Source organism: Narcine bancroftii, chromosome 13 (assembly GCF_036971445.1).
Source record: "Narcine bancroftii isolate sNarBan1 chromosome 13, sNarBan1.hap1, whole genome shotgun sequence".
Lineage (NCBI taxonomy): Eukaryota > Metazoa > Chordata > Chondrichthyes > Torpediniformes > Narcinidae > Narcine > Narcine bancroftii.
The window spans coordinates 31539830-31558985 of NC_091481.1; the positions used below are offsets into that span (position 1 = coordinate 31539830).

The 19156-nt window shown below is 38.7% G+C and overlaps 1 protein-coding gene across 2 annotated transcripts; it reads right to left on the bottom strand.

The window, feature by feature from the left end:
• Positions 1-5660: 5660 nt before the first annotated feature.
• On the bottom strand, positions 5661-18906 carry rergla (RERG/RAS-like a). 2 transcript variants are annotated; one of them, XM_069907484.1, is made up of 5 exons: positions 18353-18903; positions 18183-18239; positions 16011-16084; positions 14902-15050; positions 5662-7597 (listed from the first exon to the last, which is right to left on the bottom strand). In XM_069907484.1, the coding sequence occupies exons 1-5, from the start codon at positions 18402-18404 to the stop codon at positions 7327-7329; spliced, it is 603 nt and encodes a 200-aa protein (XP_069763585.1). In that variant the 5' UTR covers positions 18405-18903; the 3' UTR covers positions 5662-7326. The 2 variants fall into 2 exon arrangements, with proteins under 2 accessions (XP_069763586.1, XP_069763585.1); XM_069907485.1 differs by lacking the exon at positions 18183-18239 and having other exon boundaries at positions 5661-7597; positions 18353-18906.
• Positions 18907-19156: the final 250 nt, after the last annotated feature.

The window sequence follows — 19156 nt, forward strand, 5'->3', positions numbered from 1 at the left end:
AAACTGGTTAATCTTACAAAATGTGAAAGTAATTAAGAAAATCGCCCCATAAAGAAACAAAGTTTCATTTCAGTCGTGGAACTGCTAATTTTTTTCCAAAAGTCAGTCGTGCCATCACATTGATTAACTATGAGTGGGAGGGACGGCATCTTTCCACCTCACCTCACTATTGTGAGAAATGCCATTCAGGACAATAGCATTTTTAACACAATGCACAAAACAATTAAAACAAAAGAGCTCTTCAAGGTTACTTTTTTATTTATTTTTTTATTTTTCACACTATAAACCACATTGATCAAGATACATACATTTTCCTTTTCAAATATATATAGTGTTGTTTTCTCCCCCCTCCCTCTTCCCCTCCCACCCTCCCTACCTCCCCTCCCATTCATTTAAAGTTCAGAATCTAAGATACATTAAACCCGTCAAACAATGTTGTCACTCAATAAAAATAAACAAGAAATTCCACGGAGTCAATTCTTTTCATTCTCTTCTCCTTCTGTCATTTTAGGTGGTAGATGTCCCCGGTAGGTTTTCTCTATTATGTTTCATGTATGGCTCCCATATTTGTTCAAATATTGTAATATTATTTCTTAAATTATATGTTATTTTTTCTAATGGAATACATTTATTCATTTCTATATACCATTGTTGTATTCTCAAATTATCTTCCAATTTCCAGGTTGACATAATACATTTTTTCGCTACAGCTAGGGCTATCCTAACAAATCTTTTTTGTGCACCATCCAAATCAAGTCCAAATTCTTTGTTTTTTATGTTACTTAGGAGGAATATCTCTGGGTTTTTTGGTATATTGCTTTTTGTGATTTTATTTAATATCTGGTTTAGATCTTCCCAAAATTTTTTCACTTTCTCACAGTCCAGATTTCATGAATTGTTGTTCCCATTTCCTTTTTACAGTGAAAACATCTGTCAGATACTGTTGGGTCCCATTTATTTAACTTTTGAGGTGTAATATATAGCCTGTGTATCCAGTTATATTGTATCATACGTAACCTCGTATTTATTGTATTTCTCATAGTTCCTGAGCATAACTTCTCCCATGTTTCCTTCTTTATCTTTATGTTTAGATCTTGTTCCCATTTTTGTTTAGTTTTACCATTTGTTTCCTCATTCTCCTTTTCTTGTAGTTTAATATACATGTTTGTTATAAATTTTTTGATTATCATTGTGTTTGTAATCACATATTCAAAATTACTTCCCTCTGGTAACCTCAGACTGCTTCCCAAATTGTCCTTCAAGTAGGATTTCAGTTGGTACTATGCCAACACTGTATCGTGAGTTATATTATATTTATCCTTCATTTGTTCAAAGGATAACAATCTATTTCCTGAAAAACAATTTTCTATTCTTTTGATCCCTTTTTTCTCCCATTCTCTAAAGGAAAGGTTATCTATTGTAAAAGGGATTAGCTGATTTTGCATCAGTATTAGTTTTGGTAGTTGGTAATTTGTTTTATTCCTTTCTACATGAATCTTCTTCCAAATATTGAGCAGATGATGTAATACTGGAGAATTCCTACATTGTACCAATTTTTCATCCCATTTATATAATATATGTTCGGGTATCTTCTCCCCTATTTTATCTAGTTCTAATCTAGTCCAATCTGGCTTTTCCTTTGTTTGATAAAAATCTGATAGGTATCTTAATTGTGCGGCTCTATAATAATTTTTAAAGTTTGGTAGTTGTAAGCCTCCTTGTTTATACCATTCTGTTAATTTATCTAGTGCTATCCTCGGTGTCCCCCCTTTCCATAAAAATTTCCTTATTATTTTCTTTAACTCCTTGAAGAATTTCTCTGTCAAGTGTATTGGCAATGCCTGAAATAGGTATTGTATCCTTGGGAAATGTTCATTTTAATACAGTTTATCCTTCCTATTAGTGTTAGTGGTAAGTCTTTCCAATGCTCTAAGTCGTCCTGTAATTTTTTCATTAGTGGATAATAATTGAGTTTATATAGATGGCCGAGGTTTTTATTTATTTGTATACCTAGGTATCGCATTGCTTGCATTTGCCATCTGAATGGTGATTCTTTCTTAAATTTTGAGAAATCCGCATTATTCATTGGCATTGCTTCACTTTTATTTGCGTTAATCTTGTAACCCGACACTTCTCCATATTCCTTCAATTTCTTATATAATTCTTTTATTGATAGTTCTGGTTCTGTTAAGTATACTATAACGTTATCTGCAAATAAACTGATTTTATATTCCTTGTCTTTTATTTTTATCCCTTTTATTTTATTTTCTGTTCTTATCAGTTCTGCTAGTGGTTCTATGGCTAACGCGAACAATAAGGGCGATAGTGGACATCCCTGCCTTGTTGATCTGCTTAAGTTAAATTGTTTTGATATATATCCATTTATTGTCACTTTCGCCAATGGCCCCTTATATAATGCTTTAATCCAATTAATATATTTCTCTTCTAAGCTGAATTTTTGTAGTACTTTGAATAAATAATTCCATTCTACTCTGTCAAAGGCCTTCTCTGCGTCTAAAGCAACTGCTACTGTTGGAGCTTTATTTCCTTCTACTGCATGAATTAAGTTAACAAATTTACAAATATTGTCTGTTGTTCGTCTTTTTTTAATAAATCCAGTTTGGTCTAGATTTACTATTTTTGGTACATAGTCGGCTAATCTGTTTGCTAATAGTTTAGCTATTATCTTATAATCTGTGTTAAGTAAAGATATTGGTTTATATGACGCTGGTGCGAGTGGATCTTTCCCTGTCTTTGGTATTACTGTAATTACTGCTGTTTTGCATGAATCTGGTAAGCTTTGTGTTTTATCAATCTGGTTAATTACTTCCAGAAGGGGAGGAATTAATTAATCTTTAAATGTTATAGAATTCTATTGGGAATCCATCCTCTCCTGGTGTTTTATTATTCGGTAGTTTTTTTTATTATCTCTTGTATTTCTACTATTTCAAATGGTTCTGTTAATTTATTTTGTTCCTCTGTTTGTAATTTCGGTAGTTCAATTTTAGTTAAAAATTCATCTAATTTGTCTTCTTTCCCTTCGTTTTCAGTTTGGTATAATTGTTCGTAGAATTCTCTGAAGTTTTCATTAATCTCCGTTGGATTATATGTGATTTGTTTGTCTTTTTTCCTTGATGCCAATACCATTCTCTTAGTTTGTTCTGTCTTAAGCTGCCATGCTAGAATTTTGTGCGTTTTTTCTCCTAGTTCATAATATTTCTGTTTTGTCTTCATTATGTTCTTCTCCACCTTATATGTTTGTAGTGTTTCATATTTTATTTTTTTATCTGCCAATTCTCTTCTTTTAGTTGCATCTTCTTTTATTGCTAATTTTTTTTCTATATTTGTTATTTCCCTTTCCAACTGTTCTGTTTCCCGATTGTAGTTCTTCTTCATCTTAGTTACATAACTTATTATTTGCCCTCTGATGAACGCTTTCATTGTGTCCCATAGTATAAACTTATCTTTCACTGATTCCGTATTTATTTCAAAGTACATTTTAATTTGTCATTCAATGAATTCTCTAAAATCCTGTCTTTTAAGTAGCATGGAGTTTAATCTCCATTTCTACATTCTTGGAGGGATGTCCTCTAACTCTATTGTCAATATCAGTGGTAAGTGGTTCAATAATATTCTAGCTTTATATTCTGTTTCCCTAACTCTGTCTTGCATGCGAGCTGATAACAGGAATATATCTATTCTTGAGTATGTTTTATGTCTACCCGAATAATATGAATATTCCTTTTCCTTTGGGTGTTGTTTCCTCCATATATCCAAAAGTTGCATTTCTTGCATCGATTTAATTATAAATTTGGTTACTTTGTTCTTTCTGTTAATTTTTTTCCCAGTTTTATCCATGTTTGAATCCAAATTAAGGTTGAAATCCCCTCCTATTAGTATGTTCCCTTGTGTGTCTGCTATCTTCAAAAAAATATCTTGCATAAATTTTTGATCTTCTTCGTTAGGTGAATATACATTGAGTAAATTCCAAAACTCCGAATATATCTGACATTTTATCATTACATATCTCCCTGCTGGATCTATTATTTCCTCTTCTATTTTAATTGGTACATTTTTACTGATTAATATAGCTACTCCTCTAGCTTTTGAATTATATGACGCTGCTGTTACATGTCCTACCCAATCTTTCTTTAATTTCTTGTGCTCTACTTCAGTTAAGTGTGTTTCTTGCATGAATGCTATATCAATTTTTTCTTTTTTCAGTAAATTTAGCAGTTTCTTCCTTTTGATTTGGTTATGTATTCCGTTAATATTTCAAGTCGTATAGTTCAACATAGCCATTTCATACTTTGTTTATCTTTCCTTTCCATTTCCTCATCATCACCTTTCTTTCTTATCCATTTCTGCTTTCTTTTTTTGAACACTTTATAAGACAACATTTCTAAAACATCAAACATTTCCCTTATTCTCCTATCTAAAATTTCTATTCATTTTTTCTTCTGTACTTTTAATTCTTCTTTTTATTTCACTAAATTCTTGTGATTGCCATTCTTTTATTGATTCCATGTATTCTTTAAAAAAATATATATCCATGTACTTGCCCTTCCCTTCTTCTTCCATTTCTCTGTGTTCTTCCTCTTCTTCTTCCTCTGGGTTTGTCATCTGTTGTTTCTTTGATTTCCTTTTACTCTCTTCTTTCTTGCTCTCATTATTTTCTGTGTTTTCCTCTTGTTGTTGTGCTGTGGCTGTCATTCTCAGCTGTGGAGATCGACTCCTCAGCTGGTCCCCCCTCCCATCAGTGTTTTTTTGCGCATGAACGGTTGCGCACTTTTGCTTGGCTCCGCGAGCCATTTTTGTAGTCCCGAGCTCGGGACTTCGACTGACCTGAGGGAGCGGGCTTCTTTCTCCACAGCGAGCCTCCTCGGACAGGTAAGGCCTTCACCTTCTTCTTCCGATGTCTTTTCTTCTTCTGTTCTTCCCGTTGCTTTCGACTTTTCTTTCTTCGTTGCCATTTCCTTCCCACCTTTACTTTCACTTTATTTTAATTTTCGTGTTTGTACCTTTGTGTTTTCTCTGTTTTTTTTTTACTTTTCCGGAGAGGGCTGGAGTTCCCCGACTGGCCACTACTCCATCACGTGACTCCTCCCCTCCTCAAGGTTTCTTGAAGGACAAATTGGGAAACAGTCTGAGGTTACCAGAAGGAAGCAATTTTGAATATGTGATTACAGACACAATGATAATTAAAAAATTTATAACAAACATGTACATCAAACTGCAAGAAAAGGAGAACGAGGAAACAAACTGTAAACCTAAACAAAAATGGGAACAAGATCTAAACATAAAGATAAAGAATGAAACATGGGAAAAGCTATGCTCCGGAACTATGAGAAATACAATAAACACGATGTTATGCATGATGCAATATAATTGGTTACACAGGCTATACATCACACCCCAAAAGTTAAATAAATGGGATCCAACAGTATCAGACAGATGTTTTCGCTGTAAGAAGGAAATGGGAACAACAATACATGCAATTTGGTCATGTGAGAAAGTGAAAAAAATTTTGGGAAGATCTAAACCAGATAGTAAATAAAATCACAAAAAGCAATATACCAAAAAACCCAGAGATCTTCCTTCTAAGTAATATAAGAAATAAAGAATTTGGACTCGATTTGGATGGAGCACAAAAAAAGATTTATTATGATAGCCTTAGCTGTAGCAAAAAAATGTATTATGTCAACCTGGAAATTAGAAGACAACTTGAGAATACAGCAATGGTACATAGAAATGAATAAATGTATTCCATTAGAAAAAATAACATATAATTTAAGAAATAACATCACAATATTTGAACAAACATGGGAACCATACATGAAATACAATAGAGAAATCCTACCATGGACCTCCACCACCTAAAATGACAGAAGGAGAAGACAACGAAATGAACTGACTCAGTATATAAAACTAAAAGACAAAAAATTCTGTTTATTTTTATTAAGTGATGACATTGTTTAACGGGTTTAATATAGATTGAACTTTAATAAATGGGAAGGGGGGTGAGGGAGGGAGGGAAGGGAGGGGGAAAAAGGGGAAAAAATGACACTATATATTTAAGAGAAAAATGTCTGTCTGTATTTTGGTCAGTAAGGTTCATAGTGTGAAAAATTAAAAAATAAAAAATAAAAAAAAGGTTGCTCCAATAATTTGGGGGTTTTTTGGGGGGGGGGGCTCCAGATTCCAGCATCTGCAGACTTGTATGTCTACATAAAAAGGCAAAAGAGAGCACCAGTTCTGGGTGAGGGGTGGGGGGGGAACACAAGCTAGATTTCACACTTGAAGCACTAAGCCAATAGGCCGGTTATTATTTCATTCAACTTCAACCTCAGTGAAAGGAATTAATGCAGTAGAAAAGAAAGGTGCAGAAGCAGAGGAGGGGGGGGGGGCTTCTGCTACAGAAACTCACTGGGCAGAATCGCTACTCAATCTGTCTTCATTGATTCACTTTATTGGTTGTTAGTTATTTATTTCCAATAATGAGATAGTCCATTCAGGAAGTGCACGTTTAAAATGTCCATCTGAACAAATTATTAAATTATTTCAAATTGGCAGGTTGAAGGTATTTAAATGAATTTGCTTAGGGTGGCAAAGGTGGTAAGTGCGCAACCCTGAGCACAATTAAAGTAGACAAAATATAGGCTGGCTAACATGTTACTTAATTATATATATTGGTACAACAGGTATTAAAATTTATAAAATGTTCATATATTTACAAACCCAGTTTTATTTTTGTACCTTTTCAGGTACTGAACACCTACTGCAGGTATGAATCAGAGTTGAAAAGAGCAGAATTTCATTTTGTAATAGCTTTGAAAGTGTCGACAAACCATTATTTCATACGATCAGCCTGAATAGTCACTGATATTCTCTCTCTCACAAGAATTGATTACACTTAACTTGTGATCAAAATGTACAACATTTCAATTTGACAGCACAGTTAGAATTTTTTATTGTATGTATGCAAGTCAGCAAGAATACCTCAGAACATCACAGATTAGAATCACTTTAAAATCAGTGCCTCCACCAGCAAGCTTTTCCCAAGGGGGAAAGTCATCGAATTTTGCGCAGCTCGTCGTAGCAAAACCAGTATCAGGGCTACTCCTTGTTCACTTATTTTTGCTGGGAATGCCAATCTTTGTATTTATTTTACATTTTCATTTAAAAACAAAATCATCCACTAAGTGTGCACTGTGCTTTAATTCCTCTATTCATCTGGAATCCTAAAGAAAGTGGCAAACACCAGGTATTTTGGAGACCTTCAATTTGACACAACATGAGCACCGGGGGTAAGGAAATTACATTGCATTACACAGATTTTCTTCTTTTACCAAACACATTGTTAATTAATTTAGCCATTGACTTTGAGCCACTGGGTCGTCTTCTACGATTCCCACTTGCATTCCTGATGGCCTTTGAAAACATCGTTCCTACCTCCTGGCGATCCTCGGCCGCTGACAGTTCACAGAAATGACATTTGTGTTCTCCAGCTAACAACAGCCCTTCCTCCTTGCTCACTTCTCTCACGTGGCACAAGTCTTGCTTATTGCCAACTAAATATATCACCGACATACCATCTCTGTACAATAAAAGTAAATTTAAGCGATTAGAAAAGGCAGGCAGCGACATTTTAAGCCTTCGAAGTGCACCCATTTTACTGCAAACAAAGCCAAAAGATTGACATATCTTTTGTAATGAATAATTTACAAACCCAGAGACACTTCATTAAATAAATTCTGATAAAAAGCTTCAGATTTTCCCTGCAATTTAAAATTCAGATTTTGTCTAAAATCTTTGTTTTGCATGCTATTCAGGCAAGTTAACACTTACTGCAGGTGGTGCAATAATAATAAATAAAATGGCAGCGCATTGATTAGATTATAATGTCAAATAATGCAGTGTATAGAGAAAAATATAAACACAGTACAGCATATAAATAATAATACAGTTAAAAAAAGTGCAAGAGCATCATCTTTTGCCAGTGAAAGATTAATTTATGGATAACAGCAGGAAAGAAACTGTCCTTGAACATGGAGATAAGTGTCTCCTGCCCAATGGGAGGGGGAGATGAGAAGGTGACCCATTTGTGATAAGCAATGGGGAAATTTGCCCTTGGTGGCTAATACTAATATGGGAGAGAGAGTGAGAGGGGGTCAATTGACATTGTTCCAAGTCGTCACAACAGGAGGAATTCAGCAGGTCACGCTGCATCCCAAGGAAGCAAAAGGCAGTCAATATTTCAGGCCTGAGTCCTTCATCGGGAAACTCAGCGCTGAATCGTTGATTGCCTTTTGCTTCCTATGGATGCTGCTTGACCTGCTAAGTTCCTCCAGCATCGGACCTCAACATCTGCAGATTTTCTTGTTTACCTCCTGGCCTTCAACTCCTCTGAAGTCAACAGAATTGTCTGCGTGTGACTTTTTCCAGCTATTCTCAACAATCTTTTAGGCTATGGCCTTCTATAGCACTCTGCTCAAAGTTTATGCCCCCCCCCCCCACCTCCCCACTTCCCCGTGAAGCAGTCAAGTTTTGGTTTCTTTCATAGTTCTCTCCTACTGACTACACACAAAAAAAATTAAATATTTGATGCCACCTGAGGTGAAAAATCAGCAATGTGCTGTGGTCCCCAGGGAGACCATATGGCCCCCATTGAGAATGGCTGGTCTACACTGACATGGTACATTTAGAGCCCATAATAAGTTCTCCCTTCATCTTTTGCTTTTCCACAGTGGACCTCTTTCTTGGTCATCAGCAAATTGCCATCACTGCCTCTTAGCTTTCTGGGTCACTTACAGAATCCATCCTATGTGTAACAATGAGATGAATAATCAGAAATGGTGTCTCTAACTCGTATGTTTTAGTCATGTTTTAGCGTGTACAGAGCCGTTGTCATACCCACACTCCTGTTCGGCTCCAAATCATGGGTCCTCTAAAGGCATCACCTAGAACGCTTCCACCAGCGTTGTCTCCGCTCCATCCTCAACATTCATTGGAGCGCTTTCATCCCTAACGTCGAAGTACTCGAGATGGCAGAGGTCGACAGCATCGAGTCCACGCTGTTGAAGATCCAACTGCGCTGGGTGGGTCACGTCTCCAGAATGGAGGACCATCGCCTTCCCAAGATCGTGTTATATGGCGAGCTCTCCACTGGCCACCATGACAGAGGTGCACCAAAGAAGAGGTACAAGGACTGCCTAAAGAAATCTCTTGGTGCCTGCCCCATTGACCACCGCCAGTGGGCTGATATCGCCTCAAACCGTGCATCTTGGCGCGTCACAGTTCGGCGGGCAGCAACCTCCTTTGAAGAAGACCGCAGAGCCTACCTCACTGACAAAAGGCAAAGGAGGAAAAACCCAACACCCAACCCCAACCCACCAATTTTCCCCTGCAACCGCTGCAACCGTGTCTGCCTGTCCCGCATCGGACTTGTCAGCCACAAACGAGCCTGCAGCTGACGTGGACATTACCCCTCCATAAATCTTCATCCGTGAAGCCAAGCCAAAGATGTTGGAGAGGCATTGGATAAATATTTTTAAGACTTTGTCAGCTATACAGGATATCAATTTGCCACCTAAACCATTGACTGCTCTTTTTGTAATATTTCCGGAAGTGGGATGAGTTCCCACTCCCACATGTCGGGTTGTCGCCTTTTCTACATTGTTGGCTAGAAGAGTTATCTTATTTGAATGGAAAGATTCTAATCCACCTACTTTGACTCAGTGGCTCTCTCAAATAGAACATAGGAACGTAGGAAGTAGGAACAGGAGTAGGCCAAAAATGGCCCATCGAGCCTGCTCCGCCATTCAATACGATCATGGCTGATCTAATTTATGACCTAACTCCACCTACCTGCCTTCTCCCCATATCCCCTAATTGCTCTATCATGTAAAAAATTTATCTAACCGTATTTTAAATATGTTTAATGAAGCAGCCTCAACCACTTCCCTGGTTAGAGAATTCCAAACATTCACTACTCTCTGGGAGAAACTATTTTTCCTCATCTCTGTCCTAAATCTACTCCCCCGAATCTTGAGACTGTGTCCTCTCGTTTTAGTTTCCCCGGCCAGCTCAAAAAACCTTCCTACATCTATCCTATCCATACCCTTCATAATCCTATATGTTTCTATAAGATCTCCTCTCATTCTTCTGAACTCGAGCAAATACAATCCTAGTAGATTTAATCTTTCATCATAAGTCAACCCCTTCATCCCAGGGATCAACCTAGTAAACCTCCTCTGGACTGTCTCCAAATCCAGTATAACCTTCCTCAAATATGGAGACCAGAACTGGACACAGTACTCCAGGTGCAGTCTCACCAGTGCCTTATACAGTTGCAAATGATGTCATGTTTAAGTTTAGAGAAAATTAGGAGTCTTACATTTGATACTTCTGTTAAATTTGAAGAGGCTTGGTGACCTTTTATAAAATATTTTCACATGACTTGCTATAATTTTCTTTCCCTTCTGAACTATATTTAATTTCTTTTCTCTTTGTTGGTGAAGACCAGACAATTAATGTTTATTAATAAATTGTAAGATTAGATTAGGTGGGGTTTTATAATATCCTTTTTTTCTTTTTTTATTTGAGATGAGAACCTCTTCGTTAATTGTGGTGCAATGCAATATATTAATCATATGATGTCATATGATAAATGTGATGTCATGTGATAAATTTTCCCCTTTGGGTTATGTTCTCCTATTCTCCTCATGCATTGTTTACCTATAATATGATTAATGTAAAGATTGAAAAGGAAAGAGATGAATAGTTGCAGCAGATTATTGTGTATGTTTTAGCAGTCCATAATATTTTGCAGTGCTGTGTCGAAGTACTCGAGATGGCAGAGGTCGACAGCATCGAGTCCACGCTGCTGAAGATCCAGCTGCGCTGGATGGGTCACGTCTCCAGAATGGAGGACCATCACCTTCCCAAGATCGTGTTATATGGCGAGCTCTCCACTGGCCACCGTGACAGAGGTGCACCAAAGAAAAGGTACAAGGACTGCCTAAAGAAATCTCTTGGTGCCTGCCACATTGACCACCGCCAGTGGGCTGATATCGCCTCAAACCGTGCATCTTGGCGCCTCACAGTTTGGCGGGCAGCAACCTCCTTTGAAGAAGACCGCAGAGCCCACCTCACTGACAAAAGGCAAAGGAGGAAAAACCCAACACCCAACCCCAACCAACCAATTTTCCCCTGCAACCGCTGCAATTGTGTCTGCCTGTCCCGCATCGGACTGGTCAGCCACAAACGAGCCTGCAGCTGACGTGGACTTTTTACCCCCTCCATAAATCTTCGTCCGCGAAGCCAAGCCAAAGAAGAAGAAAACAGCATGCACAATGGGCTGGATGCTTATAGCAGTTACTGTACATGCAATATTCTGAAGTGGGAGACAATGGTGCAGCAGCTGTTGTTAACGATGCTCAGCCCACGTTATATTCTGCCATTTTGATCTCCCTGTGACCACATAGGCTTTTCCCCAGGTGCTCCGATTTCCTCCCACGACCCAAAGACAGTGAGTGTAATTGGCCGCTGTAAATGGTCCCATTGCAGATTGGTAGCATGAGAATAAGGGAAATTGATGAGCGTATGAGAAAGAACAGGTAAGGAATAGGGGAATGGGCCCAGTTACCCTGACAACTGACATGGACGAGGGGCTAAATGGCCTCTTTCTGTGTCACCAAAGAAATGCAAGGCAAATGAAGTAGCCAGTGTAAAGTCCAGTTCATGTTCATAATGCACTGGAATTATTACCTAAAATTGGTCAAACTATTCGTAACTCTAAGCACGAAGCTTCTAGTTGGTGTGCTCTAAATTTTTAAACACTATTCTATTTCACTTAATATAAAGTCTAAAAATAAATTCAAAGAGCTGAACATTTTTTGTTTCACTTTATAAAATGCCTAAACTGCTTTCTAAAAACAGCATAAAATGCTTGTGATGTTTCTTTTATTTTAATAAAGAAACTTAGGTTCTATTAAAACAATTATTAGCTAAAGTACACAAGACTGTGTGAAGGGATCCATCTCGAACCCAACCGAAGCTGCAACAAACTAGTCTACGACTCCCTCTAATGGTAAGGAGGATCACTAGCATTCTATCATTGACAAGAGATGTTATGAACTATTCAAAGAGCTTATACAAATTTCTAAAATGAAAAGCATTTGCCTTGGTTGATCGCAAGAAAGAAAAATCCATGATAATAAATCTTTTCTTTAACTGAGACTTGCGTAGTCAGGATTAATTTGGGAGAAAATTTAGTGATTTTTTTTAAATAATCTTTTTTATAATCCATATTTACATTGGCATGTGTGCTGATTTTAAATGGATGATTTTAATTATAATGCCATTAGTAAGAACTATTAATCAACCATTTACCAGGAACTGGTAATAAAACTGGTCATTTGCAAAGATTCTGCTTTACTGAACATTTACCACTTCTCAAATCACTTAACTAACCCCCCCCCCCCCCCCCACCACAAAAAGAAGCTCAAGATCACGGTTACATTTGGTAAATGGTATACAGCATAACAAATATTTAAAATAAATACAGCATTTTGTTCTTGAACACTAATGCACCTTATGAATTCTTGTTGAAAAACAGGTAAGGGGGCGAAGTGCTTTATCTTCAGGCTGACCATGCCGAGACGAATTCAATCGTTGCAATAGAGTCAGCACAGTGGCATAGGCCATCCGTTCTCAAAGCACCCCCCATCAACACCTCTCCCCCCCCCCCCTTGGACCCATAGCACATTCAAGGCTTTTACTTCACCTCACATTAAAAAAATATAAATTTACGTATGTTATGTAATCAGTAGGAGAAAAGTACTGAAAGAAAACCTGACTGCTTCACAGGGAAGTGGCCTGCAGACTTTGAGCAAAGTCCTGGGGTGGGGTGGGGGGGGGAGGAACATAGCCAAAAACACGTTGAGAATGGCTGTGTAGACAGTCGAGTTGCTGGCTGACCATTCTGAATATCTACGTTGAATCCTGCTCTCCAGTGCTATCTGTCTGTAACCAGATGGGCTTCCGCTAGAAACCAGAGTTTCCTCCTGTATCTGAAAGATCAGCGGCTCTCAAAATATTTCTTCTGCACCTCAAGGTGGGGATAACATTACGATTGCCCTTCACTTTATCACAGTCATTTCCCACTTCCTTTTCTCCAGTTCTCTGATGAATTCCATCCTGTTCTGATGCAAGGTGATTCTTTGATCATTATTAACTCTGTTTCCTTTCTCCATTAACACTGCCTTAGTTGCAATTCCAATCACATTTTAATTATTTGTTTGTAGAACTATTGCAAAAGATCTCATGTAAATGTCAGCCACTGAGGCAGACTGATCATATTTTCAGAACAGACTGTCCTGAGTCTTGCTTCATGTCCAAATGTTAATTCTTTTAATATTCTGTCTTTAGTTGTATGTGATATAACAGCAGGCTGTGATAAAAGTGTATATGAACCTCAGATGTTTCTCCCTGCATTTCTCCCACATGCAGCATTTTCTCTTTTGACATATGATATCCACCATCCAGTGGTTTTGCTTTCCAAATTAGAGTTGGTTCATCGTTCTGTTCAAGCTTCCCCTTTGTACCCCCTTGTAGGTCTAAACATGAGGACTAATTTTGCTAATGACCCCATAGGGTGGCGGGTTTGGCATAGTGGTTAACGCAATGCCTTTACAGCGCCGGCGGTCGGGACCGGACCCGTGTTCAAATCCTGCGCTGTCTATAAGGAGTTTGTATGTTCTCCCCCTTAAATTTTTATTTAAGGGGGAGAATCGAGTTTCCTCCCATCATTCAAAACTCAAAACATACTGGGGGTGTAGATTAATAGGATATAAATTGGGCAGCATGTATCTGTAGGACCGAATTGGCCTGTAACAGTGCTGTTTGTCTAATTTGTTTTTTAATTCAATTTTTTTTTGTAATGTCATAATACTTGCACATAAACAAAACCATGATCCAAGATCCATAGAATGATGATTCTTTACAGCTTCCTCTCCCATCACAATCCCTCAATATTCTCCTCTCAACTCCTGCAGCTCACACGGGTAATTATTTTTGAAGACGGCAGCATTATTTCTGATGGGTGTGAATAAAAGCTTCCTGTATTTGTAGATCAGTTATGAACACACGGTGGACGTGCAACAGTTTGACTCAACCAACAACAAAGAAAAGCTTTTCATCGAATGCTTACAGTATGTTTCAAAAAACGTACTGGGTACTGTAGGTTAATTGGGATATTTGGGCGGCAAGGCCCGGGGGCCAGAAGGGCCTGTTACCGTACTGTATGTCTAAATTTAAATTGAAAATACAAGACTTCTTACATGCTGCACAGAGATTTAGATCCATCTCTTAAATTATTAAGATGTACAGGGCTTGAAGGTTATTTGGTCACGTGCGTATTTACAGGCAGAATAGATTCGTGGGATGAAAGGGCCTGCTACTGTGCTTTATCTCTAAATTAAAGTTAATTTAATGCAATACAAGGCGTCTTTCTTATGAATGAAATGTGGCAAGCATGTGATATATTAACTACAGTGACAGACAGGTACAAAACGAAAAGAACCCTGCTCGAAGTACTGAGGTGGGGAGGCAGCATCGATGAAATGAGAAGGGTCCTGAACCAGAAATGGGTCCTGAACCTGAAATGTGAAGAGTTTCCCCTTCTGCAGATGCTGCATGAATGGTGAGCCTTTCCTGAATTTTCTGTTGTTTCCGAACTCCAGTATCAGCAGACTTTTCGATTGTTATTGTTTAAATGAGTGAAATGACAAAAATTCAAATAAAATGTTGCTACACTTGAGGTGGTGAGCTAACCAAAGGGAAGATCCAATCTGCTGACGTTCAAGGGATGACCAGAGTTGAAGAGTATCATACGTGTACCTTTTGCAAATCTCACTGTGTACTTCTTGCAGTTGCCGAAGGAGAGATTTTGCTGAGACGAAGGACGATCGATCTCCAATATCATACACCACAACAAAACCATCAGCCCAGTTCATTTGATCAGTAAGTGAGGACTTATTTTCTAAATTCTAGAAGAGAGTCATTACAAAATACAAAACATTCTTACATGTGCTTTAAAAGACTAAAATCATGAATAAATTATTTGCGTTATAATTAATTCACTGAATGCCTTATATAAAAAGGTTCAAACTCAAATAAGATGGCTAAAATGAGAAATAAGTGCCCCAGGCGGCAACAGTTAGCTATTGGGGTTCGAATCCTGTGCTGTATGTAAGGAGTTTGTACATTCTCCCCATGTCTGCTTGGGGTTTCCCCAGGGGGGCTCCGGTTTCCTCCCACCGTTCAAAACATAGCAGGGGTTGTAGGTTAATTGGGCGGCATGGGCTCGTGGGCTGAAAGGGCCTGTTACGTTATGTGCTGCATATCTAAAATTAAAATTACAAATAAAAAAACTAAAATTAATCTTTGGTAATTAACATGCATATCGAAAGTAAGGTAAGACGATGTGGAATATATTGATTGAAAAGGTTTTTAAAAAATCACACATAAGTACTTGTTTTACTATTTATTGACTTTTTTTCAACTGAAGCCCAAATTTCGCTCTTTTCCTCCAAATCTTTTCTCCCATGCTCTTACTTTTGGAACGACAACTCAATGAGGCTCTTTTGTATTTTCTCTCCCTTTCCTCTCCACGTTACGTCCCTTGTCTCTGATCTGGCATTCACAATTTCCCGCTGAAAATCCATTAATAATTTTGAAAAATGCATTTTCCCTTCCACTTAATCACAGAACCTATTACATCCCCCAAAAATGCTTTGTTTATAAGAAATTACAATGCAAGCTGCATCAATGGTGCTTTCTGAAGGTTTTAAATATTGACATATTATCCCCTTACGTGAACAGTATGTGGAATGTTTATGGTAGAATAACCCACATGCCTAACGTGCCCAAGGTGGTCACATAATCATTCTGATAGCATGCTGACAACTATTAGCCATGTCTTCTGTTTTACAAAAAGGCAAACTTACTTGGGAACATGGATCAAATATTTCTAAATTAATTTGCCGCCCATCTATAGACAATCGTTTTTTGTAGATGCACTCTGCAAAAAGAATACGATAATTACACATTTATATTACCACGACTGTCCTCCTCAGATCTGTATCAAATTAATTAACTGGGCAAACAAAGGAAAGCTGGAAGAACTTAGCAGGTCAGGCATGTTATGCTTCAGGACCCATTTTTAAAGAGGGAAGATATCAAGCATAAAAAGGAGTTTTCAATTGCCAAGCTTACACCTTATGAGCCCTCTCGTGAAATTCATAATACTTCTGTTTCGTTCTCTGAATTAACTTCGCTGTTCCATAAGTCTGCATGTAATTGTGATATGTTTTTTTATTTATCAAATCTATCTTTTTAGATGGATCTTTCTGCAGATCTCTTTCAAAATCTTCTATTTCTTTCTCCAATGTATCTACTTCTTTACGATAACCTTTCTTAATTTTAATTTTAGAAAAAACATTATTTGACCTCTCAAATAAGCTTTTAAAGCATCTCGTAAAACAAATTTATTATCTACTGAATCAGTATTAATATCCAAATATTCCTGAATTTGAGTCCTCATATAATTACAAAAGTCAACATTTCTTAACAACGAAGGATTAAATCTCCATCAATAAACTGAAGTACTTTCTTCAGATCCTGAACATGAAACTGATAAAGGTGAATGATCAGATAAAATCCTAACCGTATAACATTCTGCAGATAATATTGCTAAGTTGATTAGTTTAATTCAAGCTTCTCAGATGAAATCTGATTTAGCAATAGTTTTATCAATAGATGCTGAAAAGGCTTTTGATGGATTAGAATGGAAATTTTTATTTAAGGTGTTAGGAAAACTTGCATTTGCATCAGTATTTATTAGTTGCATTAAAACTTATGCTAAAGTGGTGACAAATGGACAAATATCTTCTGCTTTTTCATTAACTAGATCAACTGGCCAAGGATGTCCTTTGTCTCCGGCTTTTAGCTATTGAGGCTTTGGCACAATTATTATTAAAGAGATTAAGGTTAATTCCTGATGAATTTAAAATTAATTACTTGCTGATGATGTTTTGATTGATTGATTGAAACTGCCCATATTTACCACAAGTAGGTTTTAAAAATTTAAACTCTCAAGAACTTGTCCTGAATGGTACTCAGCTCCACGGCAGTAAATAAGAATTTACATATTCATTTATAATCTCTTTCTTCTTCTTTGGAGTGTTGGGGGGAGGTGGGTGGTGGGTAAGGGAGGAGTGGTGGTGGCGGAGAGAGAGGATGGATATACCACATGTATTCTTTTATATAGATAGATATATATAAAACCTTTTTTATTAAGTGAATGTACTGTGGGGTTTTTTGGAAAAAATATTAAATATTTATAAAAAAAAACATAAAAGGGAGGAGGGACCAAGAGATGACAAGATAGTGGAGAAAAATATAAGGGGAAAGGTGAAGGGGATGGGGGGGGGGAAGAGAACACAGTGAGTTGAGTAAAGGGGAGATGGAATGAGTGGAAATGGAAAGGAGTGGGGGAATACCTGAAAATGGAAACGTTTTGGGCTACCCAGGCCTAATAAAAACAGCTGAAGAGGGTTCGGACTGGCGCAAAACCCTCGCCAGCTTCTCTATCCACAGATGCTGCCTGCCTTGCCAGTTTCAGATTTCCAGCATTTGTATTCCAAAGTGATTCCTGCCACCACCATTTGATAATGTTTCAAAGTTTTAAAGGTGAATAAACAAAAAAAAAATCAATAACAGGCAACAACAACAAAAACCAGGTTCTTTGGTGGACAGGCTTCTACTCCAAGGGTGAAGCAGCTGGGAATACTCAGGTCAGGCAACGAGAAACAGGGTTAACCCTTGAAGGGACTTCCACATGAAATGTTAACCCTGCTGCGTTCTCCCGCCGAATGTTACCAGCATTCAGCATCATCTTGCATTGTACTTAAGCGGGGGTTGTCCAGTGAATAGCAGATCCCAGGACACATTTGGTTTTACAGGCTTTCAGATGCAAGACGACTGGGTCAGAGCGCGCAATTTCTTCCCGGGCACGGCCGCGCTTTGAATCGAATTGCCTCCGCACCCACCCATTTATCCGGGCAAGGGGGGAGGGGGGGTCTGTTTTAGACGCAACAGCGGGATGGGGCTGCGCTTACCTGAGCTGGACGCGTACTCGCCAATGAAGCGCTTGGTCAAGAAACGCACAATGAGAGCTGAAACCAAGACAAGAAAGTATCTCATTACCTTCAGGAGAGCCCTGTCATGTCCAGGAAGGTTATTGATTAACCCCTCTACCCCACAGCATGAGAAACGTTCCGAGGCTTACCAGATTTCCCAACTCCTTCGGTTCCCAACACAGCAAGTTTGATCTCATTCATGTTGCCTTGCGCTGGTCCGGTCTGAGCGAGGAGGTCAGACCCTCAGCGGACAGGGGACTGCGGGGAGTCCGCGCATTGCGCTCGCCGGACCCGCGGGCAGCACTTGAACGCTCCTCGCCAGCTTGCGATCTCCCCTTATGAGGGAGAGGCGACTTGCGTCACTTGGGGGCGATCCGTCAGCCCCCCCCCCCCCTCCACCCCCTACCCCAGCCGGGCCCCGGGGAGCTGGAGGCTTGGCACTCAAGTTTCGCTCTGGAGACGCTGTGTGCGTTGATTCTTCTTAATGGTCTCTCTCTCTGCAATTAGTGGAGGGAGGGGGGACAAAAGGAAAATTCTACAAAAGGAGTTTGCTTTAAATAGCCAACAAAGATTAAAACAAAAGAAGACGATTTAAAAGAGCGTGGAGACGGACACTAATTGCGACTCACACCACTGCGTGGCGGGTACAAGCCACCAAGGGTGGCAGCCTGGAGTAAATGACAGGATGCAATGGAAAGGCAAGGTTCAGGCTCATTCTCCACTATCTGTAAATCGTGGGCGCAAATATTGCATTGAACACAGCAACAGCGGCGGGGTGGGGGGGGGGGGGGGAGGGAGGTATGAAAGAGCCCGCGTTGCAAACAAGGTTTTGTGTTGCACACTGGTGTTTAGAAACAATACGCGTTACTCAATGCACTGGCGGTCTCCAGATCAACTAAGGATAATATTTTGCCGCCCAGTATCCGCGACCGGCTTTGTGAGACCCCCTCCCA